The sequence below is a fragment of the Saccopteryx bilineata genome, chromosome 2 (genome assembly GCF_036850765.1).
Source record: "Saccopteryx bilineata isolate mSacBil1 chromosome 2, mSacBil1_pri_phased_curated, whole genome shotgun sequence".
NCBI lineage: Eukaryota > Metazoa > Chordata > Mammalia > Chiroptera > Emballonuridae > Saccopteryx > Saccopteryx bilineata.
Genome location: NC_089491.1, coordinates 78762490 through 78775662, shown reverse-complemented (window position 1 = coordinate 78775662; position 13173 = coordinate 78762490). Strand labels below are relative to the sequence as shown.

Here is a 13173-nt window from a genome sequence, read left to right as displayed (position 1 = left end):
AAGTTGTCTCCTACAGATATGCCTTGTCTATGTAATGCTTTAAGTCCTGCTTCCTCTTTTTGATGAAAACAAACCAGTTCCTGGAAACTGCTGTTGCAAACCATAGCAGACCCATTCCACTGTTGCAGACAGGGGAGTTAAAATTTGTACTTCATGTGACCTTCATCTTCAAAGAGTATATGTTTGCTTGATCTTTCAGAGGTCTGGGGTACCTGAGGATTCTTTCCTTGGTGTCTTATTTCTGCTTCCTTTTGCATGTCTTCCTTCTTACCTGGCTTTGCCAGCTCTTTCATGTTACATTCCAGAAAATAACAAGTGTTGGCAAGAACATGGAGATATGGGAATACTTCTGCATTGTTGGTGGGGTTGTAGGATAGTGGAACTATATTCTGCCCCAAAGTTGTATTACACCTATTTCTGCACTAATTATACTGTTTTATTTACGACAGCTTTATAGCATGTTTTGCTATTTGTTAAGGAGAATCCTTCTCTCCCTGCCCATTCTTCTTCTTTCTCTTCAGTCATCTTCATTCTTTTTCTTTTACTTATATTTTAGGATCAGTTTAACAATATCTGATTGTACTAACATGTAGATTAATTTTGGAATAAATTCTCTCATTTGCAATATTGCTTCTTTTCATTCAGAAAAACAGTACAACTCCTCAAATATTTAGTTCTGTTTTATGTCTTTCAGTGTTTTATTGTCTGCTTTATAGGTTTCTTCATTTCTTAAAGGTTTACTCCTCAGGATTAAATAGTTACCTTTTACTAATGTAAATAGAAATTTTAAAATAGTATTTTAAAATGTTACTATTTATAAAGACTCCTTTATTTTGTATGGTGATCTTGTTTTGAACTCATTTCTGAATTATTGGTCAGTTTGAACAGTTTATAATTTTATTCTCTTAAATTTTCTAGGTACAGAAACATGTAACTGACAATCAGTTTGTATATACTCCCATAATTATATATTTTTCATTTTTATTTGCACTTCCTGAACCTGTAGGACAAGTATTGATAATAGCAATGAAACAGGCATCTATGCTTCATTCCTAACTGTAATGGAAATTTTTCTAATGTTACACATAAGAAATGATATTTACTGTAGATTTCTAGGAAGGTATACTTTATTTCATATATCAGATAACATGCAGGTTTGATTGCTGTTATAATGGTCATATATAAAGTAGCCAAATACAATAAGTTAAAAATTTATTTCATTTTTCTGTAAAAGTCTAAACATAAGCATTCCAAGGTTTTATAATCACCCCATAAATTTGGGGACCCAGTTTTCCTTCTATGTTTTTGGTCTGCTACTTTTAAAAACAGCTTTTTAACCAGATTCACTGAGATATAACACTACTTTATACTACATACCTTAAAGTTCACCCACTTAAAGTAACATACTTTTTTTTAAAGATTTTATTTATTCATTTTATAGAGGGGAAGGAGAGAGAGAGAAAGAGAAAGAGAAAGAGAGAGAGAGAGGGAGGGAGGGAGGAGTAGGGAGGAGCAGGAAGCATAAACTCCCATATGTGTCTTGACCAGGCCAAGTCCAGGGTTTTGAACTGGCAACCTCAGCATTCCAGGTCCACGCTTTATCCACTGGGCCACCACTGGTCAGGCTTAAAGTAATATATTTTTATTAAGAACTTCTAAAATAGCTGTCATTTACCATATATTATATATATATATAATGACAGGATGGAAAGAATTAATTCAAATTGGATTATATTATAAAAATGTTTAAAATCATGATTAAGAAGTGATTCACCAAAATAGCAGAGTAGGATACCTAGCCTCTTTCTTGCCACAAAGGTCAGCAACTAGCATTCACATACAAAATTAGCTTTAGTAAAGCTCAGGAGTCCACTGAAGAAACTTCAGCAACACAATGGAACAAAAAGTCTGAGCGTAACTGCACAGAAAGGAAAGGAAGGACGGCTTCATTTTGTCCGCACCATCCCATCCCCGAGACTGGGCTGCTCATCACCAAGAGGGAATTCCCAGTTCAAAAGATTTCCTCTTGCCAAGAATGGGAGAGTGGAGTGAGCAACTGCTTCCCCAGCCTGTTGGGGCACTGCACAAAGGACCCGCTTCTGTTTCCCCACCCAGAGACTGGCAAAGCCGTAGAGATAGCTTGGAACAAGGAGGAAGTGCTGGGGCAACCAATAGCAGCCATGTAGTCAGAGCGACCATGGCTTTCAGTGGGCTGCTCTGTGGAGGTCTCCAACAGCTCCTGCCACTGAAGAAACCAATGTCGAGACAGCCGTCACAAACCGCCCGCATGTTTTCCAAGCCTGAGTCCTTCCCTGCTCCCTGTACCCAATGGGACCGCAGGGCCTACACTGAAAGCCAGCCCAGTCTCCGCAGCTGCACAGCCTAGACCTTGTGCTGATCCTCACTGCTGTGCATGTTCATGAGCTAACCCCTCTAGCACCTGCCTACCACCAGAGTGACTCCTGTCACTGGTTTTCAATGACACATGAGTGCCTGTGGAAAAACCCGGTAGCCACAGACTGCACACCGACAGCCAAGGCCCACACAGCTATGTGGACCCAGGCCTGGCCCTCTCTCCTGTCACTGGACGGTACCACTGGACTCGCCTGCAGCTAGCCCGTCCAGCTGTGCTCCTCCACAATCCCATCCGAACTTGGTCACTGGCCTCCACTGCCATGTGAGATCGCACATTAAGCAGAAAATGCTAAATTAAGTAAAATGACCTCAAATAAACAATATAATACAGAACTAAGGAAAAAGGACCCTAATCCCTAAATTAGTAAAAGAAAAAAAATAGATCAGAGAAGAAATTAATGAAATAGAGATTTTAAAAAAGAAAATAGAAAAGATCAATGAAACCAAGAGCTGTCCTTTTAGAGATAAAATGGATAAACTTTAGCTAGATTTACTAAGAAAGAAAGAACTCAAATAAAGAAACTTAGAAATTAAAGAAAAGATTATATCTGATACTGAAGAAATACAAAGAATAAGAAGAGACCACTGTTGACGATTATATGTACAACAAATTGGACAATCTAACAGAAATGGATAAATTCTTAGAACATACTGAATCAAGAATGAATCATGAAGAAATATAAAAATCTGAACAGGCCAATAATGAGTATAGAAATTGAATCAGCAATCAAAAACTTCCCAAGAAAGTCCCCAAAACATGATGGGCTCACTGGTGAATTCTACCAAACATAAAAAAAGAAGTAATATCAATCTTCTCCAAATGCTTTGAAAGAATTGAACCAGAGAGAATACTTCCAAACTCATTTTATCAGGCCAGCATTACCCTGATACCAAAGCCAGATAAGGACACTACAAGAAAAGAAAACTAAAGGTCAGTATCCCCAATGAATATAGATGCAAAAATTCTCAACAAAATACTAGCAAACCAAATTCAACAAAAAATTAAAAGGATCATACACCATGATCAAGTGGGATTTATCTCTGGGATATAAGGACAGATGGATCAATAAATGCAAATCAATTAATGTGATATACTACATGGACAGAATGAAGGATAAAACTTCTATGATGAGCTCAATAGACACAGAGAAAACAATGTACAAAACCCAATATCATTTCATGATAAAAATTCTCAACACAATGGTTATAGAAGGAACAGACCTCAACATAATAAAGTCCACATATGACAAGTTTACTGCTAACATTATACTCAGTGCTTAAAAGTTGAAAGCTTTCCCTCTAAGATCAGGAATAAGGCAAGGGTGCCCACTCTCTGTACTCTTATTCAACATAGTATTGGAAGCTGTAGGCACAGAAATCAGGCAAGAAAACAATAAAATATATTTAAATCAGAGGGGAAAAAATAAAATTGTCTTTCTTTGCTTATGACACAATGTTACATACAGAAAATCCTAAAGACTTCATCAAAAATCTGTTAAACTAATCAACAAATTGAGTCAAGTTGCAGAATACAAAATCAATATATAAATATTAGTTGTTTTTATAGAGTAAAAACAAAATATCTAAAAAAGAAAATTCCATTTATAATAGTACCCAAAACAATAAAATATTAAGACTAAATTTAACTAAGGAAGTGAAACATATATAAGAAACTGAAGAAGACACAAATACATGGAAAGATATCCCATGCTTGTGGAATGGAATTTAATAGTGTTAAAAAGTCCATACTACTCAAAGACATCTATAGATTAAATGTAATCCCTATAAAAAATCCAAGGTCGGCCTGACCTGTGGTGGCACAGTGGGTAATGCATCGACCTGGAATGCTGAGGTCGCTGGTTCAAAACCCCAGGCTTGCCCTGTCAAGGCACATAGGGGAGTTGATGCTTTCTGCTCCTCCCCCTTCTCTCTCTCTCTCTCTCTCAAATGAATAAATGAAATCTAAAAAAAAAAGTTAAAAAAAATCCAATGTCATTTTTCTTAGAACAAACAATCCAAAAATTTGTATTAGATGGAACCACAAAAGACCCTGAATAGCCCAAGTAATGCTGAAAAACAACAAAACCGAGAACATTGTACTTCCTGACTCAAACTATGTACAACTAATGCAACTCAACAGCAAAAACCCAAATAATCCATTTTAAAAGAGACAAATGTCATAAATAGACATTTTTTTCAAAGAATACATACAAATGGCCAAAAAGTACATGAAACAGTGCTCCGCTTCATTAATCATCAGGAAAATGCAAGTCAAAATGCAATTAAATATCATCTCACACCTGTTAGAATGGCTATTACCAAACAGACAAGAGATAACACATGGTGGTAAGGATGTAGAGCAGGGGTCCCCAAACTACGGCCTGCGGGCCACATGCGGCCCCCTGAGGCCATTTATCCGGCCCCTGCCGCACTTCCGGAAGGGGTACCTCTTTCCTTGGTGGTCAGTGAGAGACACAAAGCATGGCATCGCTCACATACAGTACTACTTCCAGTGACGTGGGATGCACGCCTCACGGCTCCGGAAGCACGTCACATCACTTGTTACATCTAGCAGTGACAAATATGGAACTGGACATTGACCATCTCATTAGCCAAAAGCAGGCCCGTAGTTCCCATTGAAATACTGGTCAGTTTATTGATTTAAATTTACTTGTTCTTTACTTTAAATATTGTATTTGTTCCTGTTTTGTTTTTTTACTTTAAAATAAGATATGTGCAGTGTGCATAGGGATTTGTTCATATTTTTTTTTATAGTCCGGCCTTCCAATGGTCTGAGGGACAGTGAACTGGCCCCCTGTGTAAAAAGTTTGGGGACCCCTGATGTAGAGAAAAGAGAACCCATGTAAACTGTTGGTGGGAATGTAAATAGGTGGAGCTACTATGAAAAGCAGTACAGACTAGAGAATCCTCAAAAAATTAAAAATAGAAATGCCTTTTGATCCAGCAATCCAATTTCTGAGTATATATCCAAAGGAAAGGAAACCAAGACTCCCAAGAGGTATCTGCACTCCCATATACATTGTAGCATTATTCACAATAGCCAAGACATGGAAACAACATAAGTGTCCATCAATAGATGAACAGATAAAGAAAATGGGGCACTGTACACACACACACACACACACACACACACACACACACACACACACACACAATGAAATAGTATTTAACCATAAAAAGAAGGAAATCCTGCCATTTGTGACAACATAGATGGACTTTGAAAATATTATGCTAATTGAAATAAGTCAGACAGAGAAGTGATAAATACCGTATGATCTCACTTATATATGGAATCTAAAAAAGCTGAACTCATAGAAGCAGAGAGTAGATGGGTTATATGCCAGGGGCTAGCGATGGGGTTTGGAAAATTAGATGTTGTTCAAAGGTAGAAATTTTTAGTCATAAGGAGAATAAGTTCCAGGGATCTAATACACAGAATAGTGACTATGGTTAAAAATACTGTATTGTGGTCTGACCAGGCAGTGGCACAGTGGATAGAACATTGACCTGGGATACTGAGGACCCAGGTTTGAAACCCTGAGGGCACTAGTCTGAGTGTGGGTTCAACAACTTGAGCCCAGGGTCACTAGCTTGAGTGTGGGATCATAGACATGACCCCATGGTCACTGGCTTGAACCCAAAGGTCACTGGCTTGAAGCCCAAGGTCACTGGCTTGAGCAAGGGGTCACTGGCTCTGCTGGAGTCTCCTCCCCCAGTCAGGGCACATATGAGAAAGCAATCAATGAGCAACTAAAGTGCTATAACTACAAGTTGATGCTTCTCATCTCTCTCCCTTCCTGTCTGTCCCTTGCTTAAAAAATATTGTACTGTGTATTTGAAAATTGTTACAAGAATATATTTAAATGTCCTCACCATAATTACTACAACAAAGTGGTAATTATGTGAGGTGAAGGATGTGTTATGTGGTAAACATTTCATAATATATACATGTATCAACTCATCACATAATATTCCTTAAACTTAAATAATGTTATATGTCAATTATATCTCAATAAAGCTGGGGGGGGGGGAAAGAACAGAAAAAACTCGTAAGAGACTAGATCAGTGGGACAAAGTATTAACAATTGTATATAATGCTACACAAATGTTCTCACTAAAGAAGCAGGAAATTTATGTGCCCAAAACATCTTACTAAATCTCACCAAAGCATGTACATATTGAAAATTAAGTGATTTAAGCTTCAGGCTAAATGTTGTTCTTTGGCTGATATTTATTTCACAGCTAACAAAAACTATTGAGAAGACGGAATATGACATATGACTCTCAACATACAAGCCCATTAACAAGCCTATTTCAGGGCTCAATCAAAATGGGCAAATACTTCTAGAAATTTCCCTTGTGTTTTACTCAATTAGGAGAATTCAAAGCCTCAACTCTGCCACATATATTCAGCCCAGATGCTCAAAGCACTTGATTTTACCCCAGGGCAAAATTCCATATTCAAGAGTAGATCTAGAACAGATGGCCATTCCACCTCTTCTATAATCTTGTTTTGCCCTATGAATAAATGAAGACTAAAGGGAACATAGATTCCACAACAGGGCCAGAATAAACATTATTACTATTAATACCACTAATAATATTTATTAAGTACTTTTGTGTACATGATACCCTAATAGCTCTGTACAGAAGGAATCCTGGTGATCATAACTTAGTTCCATGTAGGTATTAAGTACATTCTTTATTAAAGAATGTACACAGCTCTAGCCTTCATATAGTTTTCAATCTAAGCAGTAAGTGTCCAGTAGCATTCTTGAAGCAGATATGAAAACCAATTCCTCAAAAACTTAGTGAGTCTTATTATGTGTCAGTACTTTGGGGATAATAAATGACAATGTCCCTGCTCTCAAATTGGCTATAATCTACTTGAAACAAAAAGAAAAATACAAGAGTTCACAGTTACATGTGAATTTATGTGGTACATACAATGAATATTCAGGAGATAAATGAAGGCCATACTACTACGACTACTACTGTATAGGGAGACTGAGGCACAGAGGATTAAATCACTTGCCTGCAAAAATATAGCTAGTAACCGGCAGAGTCAGACTCTTAACCCTTAACCACAAAGTTAAAGAATTCAAGAAAGAGGAAGACACTGAACTAAATACGAAGGATTTAGAGCAAAGAAGGTATGTCAAGAGAGAAGCAGAACTTGAGCAAAGGCAGCAATAAGCACAATAGAAGTGAAAGTTGGAGAGAGGTGATAAAGATTAGATTCTAAGCAGGATAGGGTCAAATTATAAAAGATCTTAAATTTTAAAAAAGACAAGTTTAGATGTAACACAGTATGATTCAGGAAGTCACTGGTGGTATGTTGCCTCAGATGGTGGCTCCTGAGCATGTGCGAGAAGAATGATATCATCTTATTCCTCAGAACCAGATAGTCAGCCTTTGCCACTGTTTCTGTGTTGGCATTAATTTGTGGTGGCTCCTTACTAGAGAAATGGATTACGCAGCAGAAATGGTACCAGTATCAAATACACACTGGCCCTAAAACACAGTTAAGAAAAACAAATGTCGAATTACCATAGAACTCATGAGTGATAAGGGGTGTTATTAAATACCAAATTGATATATATTTTCTTATATAGGTTAAATTCATAAAAAAAATTTAAGGCAGTGTTTTAAAAACTCTATTGTGCTTAATAATTATTTAAGTGAACTTGTTAAATGCAGATTCTTGGGCCACAACCCAATTGAGATTTAATTCAATAAATTTGAGACCCATTATTATGCATTCTATTTAAATGCAATAGAATTAGATTATTCCAAAGCAGGTAATCTAAATACCAGACTAAAACAAAGTGGAAAAGTTCCAAAAGAGTATCCAAGGTTGTTATCTTTAATATCATATATTACTCAAATTAAAAAGCCATAAAACTACAACAATTTTGAATTTGTCCATTAAGACAGCTACATACTCTATATTATTTGTTGCTGAAAAGTATAAAGGACCAATATGTTACTCTTGAACAACTAGAGATTAGATATATACTTTATTTTTAAATATAATTCCTTAGACATAAATAAAAATTTTTATTTTAAAAATAACTTTTGATAAACTATTTTATGTGAAGATCATAAAACTTTAAGGCATAAAATTCATTTTTCTATTTTATTTATTTTTATTTTTTATTTTTATTTTTGTATTTTTCTGAAGTTGGAAATGGGGAGGCAGTCAGACAGACTCCTGCATGCGCCCGACCAGGATCTACCTGGCACGTCCACCAGGGGGCATTGCTCTTCCCATCTGGGGCATTGCTCTGTTGCAACCAGAGCCATTCTAGCACCTGAGGCAGAGGCCACAGAGCCATCCTCAGTGCCCGGGCCAACTTTGCTCCAATGGAGCCTTGGCTGCAGGAGGGGAAGAGAGAGACAGAGAGGAAAGAGAGGGGAGGGGTGGAGAAGCAGATGGGCGCTTCTCCTGTGTGCCCTGGCCAGGAATCGAACCCAGGACTCCTGCACTCCAGTCCGATGCTCTACCACTGAGCCAACTGGCCAGGGCCATTTTTCTATTTTAAAAACTTCTGGTTATCAATTCTTCTTAAAAATGACACATTAAAAGAATGTTTCAGGAAAAACAATAATTAGCATTTTAAATAAATCTTGTAATTATGTATTTCACATCTTATATCTTAGCTAAAAATGCAACAAAGACCTAAGCTAAATATAAAACAAGAAAACAAAGGTTTATGAAGCTAAAAATTATAATAAAAATAGTTTTACATTATGAATAAAATGCTTACAATATTCTATAAGAGTGCTTATCAAAAGCTAAACAGTGAGACTATTCAACAAGCATTTGAAAGAAATGACATTTTAAATCTGGAAAAGGTAAATTAGGTTAACTAAAATTAATACTCTGCAATCATTTAGGGTCCTCTGAGTCAAGTATTATTGGTTTGACTTTACACCAGTTGAAACCTTCATTACAGAGATAAAAGAGACAATTCATTCATTTTAATATTTTTAAAATGAGAAAACTCCCAAAGTACCTATAATTTCCAAAGAAACAAAGTACTGTAAGGGATTTGTTCTAAATGGGGTACTATTAACACTGGCATAAAATGTAAGTTCCTATTTTAGAGGAATAAAGAATATAGCATTATATTTATATATACAATAAGTTCCAGTTATTTGCCATCTCATATTCAATCCATAAGCCCAGGAATATGATTTCTTATCAATAACATCACCACCTAAGGGGATAAAGAAACTTGAAAACATTCTACTATATATTGACCAGAGGACCTTCTCAATCTGGAGAGTAAGAGATGCCAAACTACTGACTTACCTAGAGAAAGAAACCAAAAAAGGAAAGAAAGTTACTTGATAAAACTAACATATTAATATATACAAAGTGACATTCTTAATATATATTATATATATAAAGCAAGTATAATTGTGTATATCTAATATGGTGGGGTTATTTGAGAAAAGAGACAGTAGTGATGTTATTTTATTCCATAAATGGTCAAAGTTTAACCTTATTTTATAAAGACTGCATGACTTGAAAATATTTTATATATTTAAGTAAATTTCTACTGCTGTGAGATGCTAGTTTTTAATAATGCAAACCATCTGAAGAAAATAGTGTAATATGAGAAACAGTCTCATCCACGATTGCTTTAAAAAAATAAAAGAACATTGTAATTTCAGAAGAAAAGAGTCTTTCACTGTAGTCAAACTGTTTCTGTTCTTATTTTTATTTTTTGTGTGTGACAGAGACAGAGAGAGACAGAGAGAGACAGAGAGAGGGACAGATAGGGACAGACAGGAAGGGAGAGAGATGAGAAGTATCAATTCTTTGTTATGGCACCTTAGCTGTTCATTGATTGCTTTCTCATATGTACTTTGACCAGGGGGCTACAACAGACCGAGTGACCCCTTGCTCAAGCCAGAGACCTTGGGTCCAAGCTGGTGAACCTTGCTCAAACCAGATGAGCCCACGTTCAAGCCCGCGACCTTGGGGTTTGGAACCTGTTACCTCTGCGTCCCAGTCCGATGCTCTATCTACTGTGCCACCGCCTGGTCAGGCCCAGTTTTTATTTTTAAATGCCAAAAGAATTAGTCAGTGATCATTATTGTATGCAACTCTTTGAAAGGTGCTATGGTACATGTTGAGGAAGCAGAGACTAATAAAACATGTTCCTGACATTAAAGGAACTCTGACTCTATCTAGTGGCAATGGATCTGTTTGCTAAACATAATACAAGTCAGAATAAATGGTACTAAACAGAGGTGTAAACAACTCACCATGGGATTAAAAGGGGCAGAGCTATCATCAGATTCCTAGCTCTAGGTCCCTTGCTTCTAGGAAAGCAGAGCAGCATGCTCCTCCTTGGGTTAAGGGAGGAGTACTGCCTGACTGTATGGGGCATCAGTACAGACCAGAGGTCTAGAAGCTCCTTTTAAAGACTTTCAAACAAACCACCTATTTAGCCCTGTATCTGCCCTTTCCCCATCACCCTCTACTTTGGTGGTTCCTGGTGGCACCAACTCCTGAGCGTTTCTGGGGTTCTTCAGCTGTTGGATAACTTCTAGATGGGCACCCTTGCAGGCACTTGGGCGTGTCCTTCTTTTGTTCTACTAAGTCATTTGCCATTCTTCTATTGATTCCATGTCTTGATAGGTTGTGGATTGGGGTTCAGTTGTCTCCTAGCTTTAATTAACAAGTTTCTTCTTGCTTGGATGATTTTCAAAAGGACAGTATAATGAAAATTATTTAGATCTTTCATCTTAGTATCTGCCTTGATTATGTGATTACTACCATTTCACAACTAAGTTGACATTAAGAAAAGAATATTAATAATAGAATGGAAAATGTTAAACTCAAGCTATAAAAACAAATCTTTTATAGAGAAATTTTTGAACACTGTGGCAAGTTGGATAGGAGAAAATGCTTTGTGGTTTAGGAAAGCAGAAAGAAAATTCAAAGTATTCCCAAAATCATCTGACATAGGCCCTGCCTACTCTGTCAGAAGAAAAGTACGAGTTAATAAGAACTAATAATTCAAACCTTCACAAATACGGTGAACTCGTCCACTTTCTCATTGGCTAGCAGCAATTTCTTCTGTGCACCTTCTAGGGCCTGTTCACTTTGCAATGCTAATCCTTGAAGATGCTTAGATGCTGCTGTTTCAATTTCGGCCATTGCAGATTCTGTCTCATTTATTTTTGATACTAGGACAGAAAGCTTGAGATCCTGCAAAAGACCAGTAGCCACAGAATAAATAATATTTCATAAACAGATTTGCAAGAGTAAGTTATGTATGTTAAAGGATTTCATGATTCTCTCTATATATTATATGTATGTATTTATTTTTATTTGGGTAAAATTGATGATTATTTTTATTTTCAATTAAATATTCTGAGCACATATTCCTATACATTCATCATGGAAACTGGCTTATGCTTTTAAAAAATCATAAATCTCATGTATCAAATGGAAATATTAAATTAGTTTGTAAGTTTAGGTAGGTATACCTAAATGATTTATATCTACTTGTGCCAGGTATAAACAATAGTTTTCATTTATAAGAAATTATCAAGACACAAAATCTGTTTCTCTAACATAGCATTACCTTTAATGTCAAACAAATGCTTAGTGTTTCATTAGAGACAAAAGTGTTCTTTGCATTTACCTTAAACATTTAAGTAGTTCATAATAGTTTGGGGGAAAAATGACAATCTAACAATGAAAAGACATTGCTATATTCCATCTCAAAGCTAAAATGTTCTAAAAGTATACCTTTTTTTCTAATTCCTCTTTAGTTTTATGATACATCTGTTCATACTGTGACTTCTCTTTAATAGTGACACTAAGTCTTTGCTTTAGTGAATCGATTGACACCTTCTTGTTGGAACATTCTTCTGTTAATGTCTTCACCTAGTAATAAAAGCATAAAGGTAATTATTACTGGTAAAGGCATTCTTAGTATACTAAATTTGTTTCAACTAGAACCAAATGAATACACAAATAAGTCTAATTTCATTTATTTTCTCATAAATGATATCCAAATCAAGTATAAGATTTGTAGAACAAATATTATAAATGAGCCTAATAATCCTTAAGTCAACCGCAAAACTAAAACCTGCTCCAAAGAAATATAAACACTGGCATGTGTAACCTTCCACTTAATAATACAATATTAATTTCAACTACATTTCCTTTAATCACTAACCTAGACTTCCTTCAGCTATGATTATTCTTGATTCTTAAACAAGCCAAGTTATAAATAAATCTCAGTTGTATTCTCCAATACTATATGTACTTTAAAAAATAAAATTAAGTAAGCAATATAACATATTATTATATATTTGAGCAAAGAGAAGAAATATTCCATTTAATGACACTAATGATTTGACTATTAAAGTTAAAAATCAGAAAAATTTAAAGAATAATATTAAAAAAGAGGTAGTTTTTCTTTTTCCATTTGATACCACTAAAGATATATAATTTCAATATCTAAAATGATTGTTAAAGTTAAGAAATGAGCAAAATTCAAAGGATAATATTGATAAAAACTTATTAAGATATAATTATATTTTATGTGGGTGTGTGGAAGAGACAAAGAAAGACAATCCATGTATATACGTCTTGCTGATATAAAAGTTTCACTGTTAATTCATGTGAGTTAATAGATAGTTATATTTTTATCTTCAACAAGGAAAGTAAGGAAGATTCTCTCTCTGCAGTGGGTAACATTTAGT

At 35.6% G+C, this 13173-nt stretch overlaps 1 protein-coding gene across 7 annotated transcripts in view; it reads right to left on the bottom strand.

Moving 5' to 3' along the window:
- CNTLN (centlein) overlaps positions 1 to 13173 on the bottom strand; it is a 363805-nt gene that overhangs the window by 18073 nt on the left and 332559 nt on the right. For all 7 annotated transcript variants that reach the window (XM_066257308.1, XM_066257310.1, XM_066257311.1 and 4 more), the window contains 2 exons: positions 12212 to 12349; positions 11480 to 11665 (listed from right to left, as the gene is read on the bottom strand). In XM_066257308.1, coding sequence (XP_066113405.1) covers positions 11480 to 11665; positions 12212 to 12349 — 324 coding nt within the window. The remainder of the gene's footprint in view (positions 1 to 11479; positions 11666 to 12211; positions 12350 to 13173) is intronic.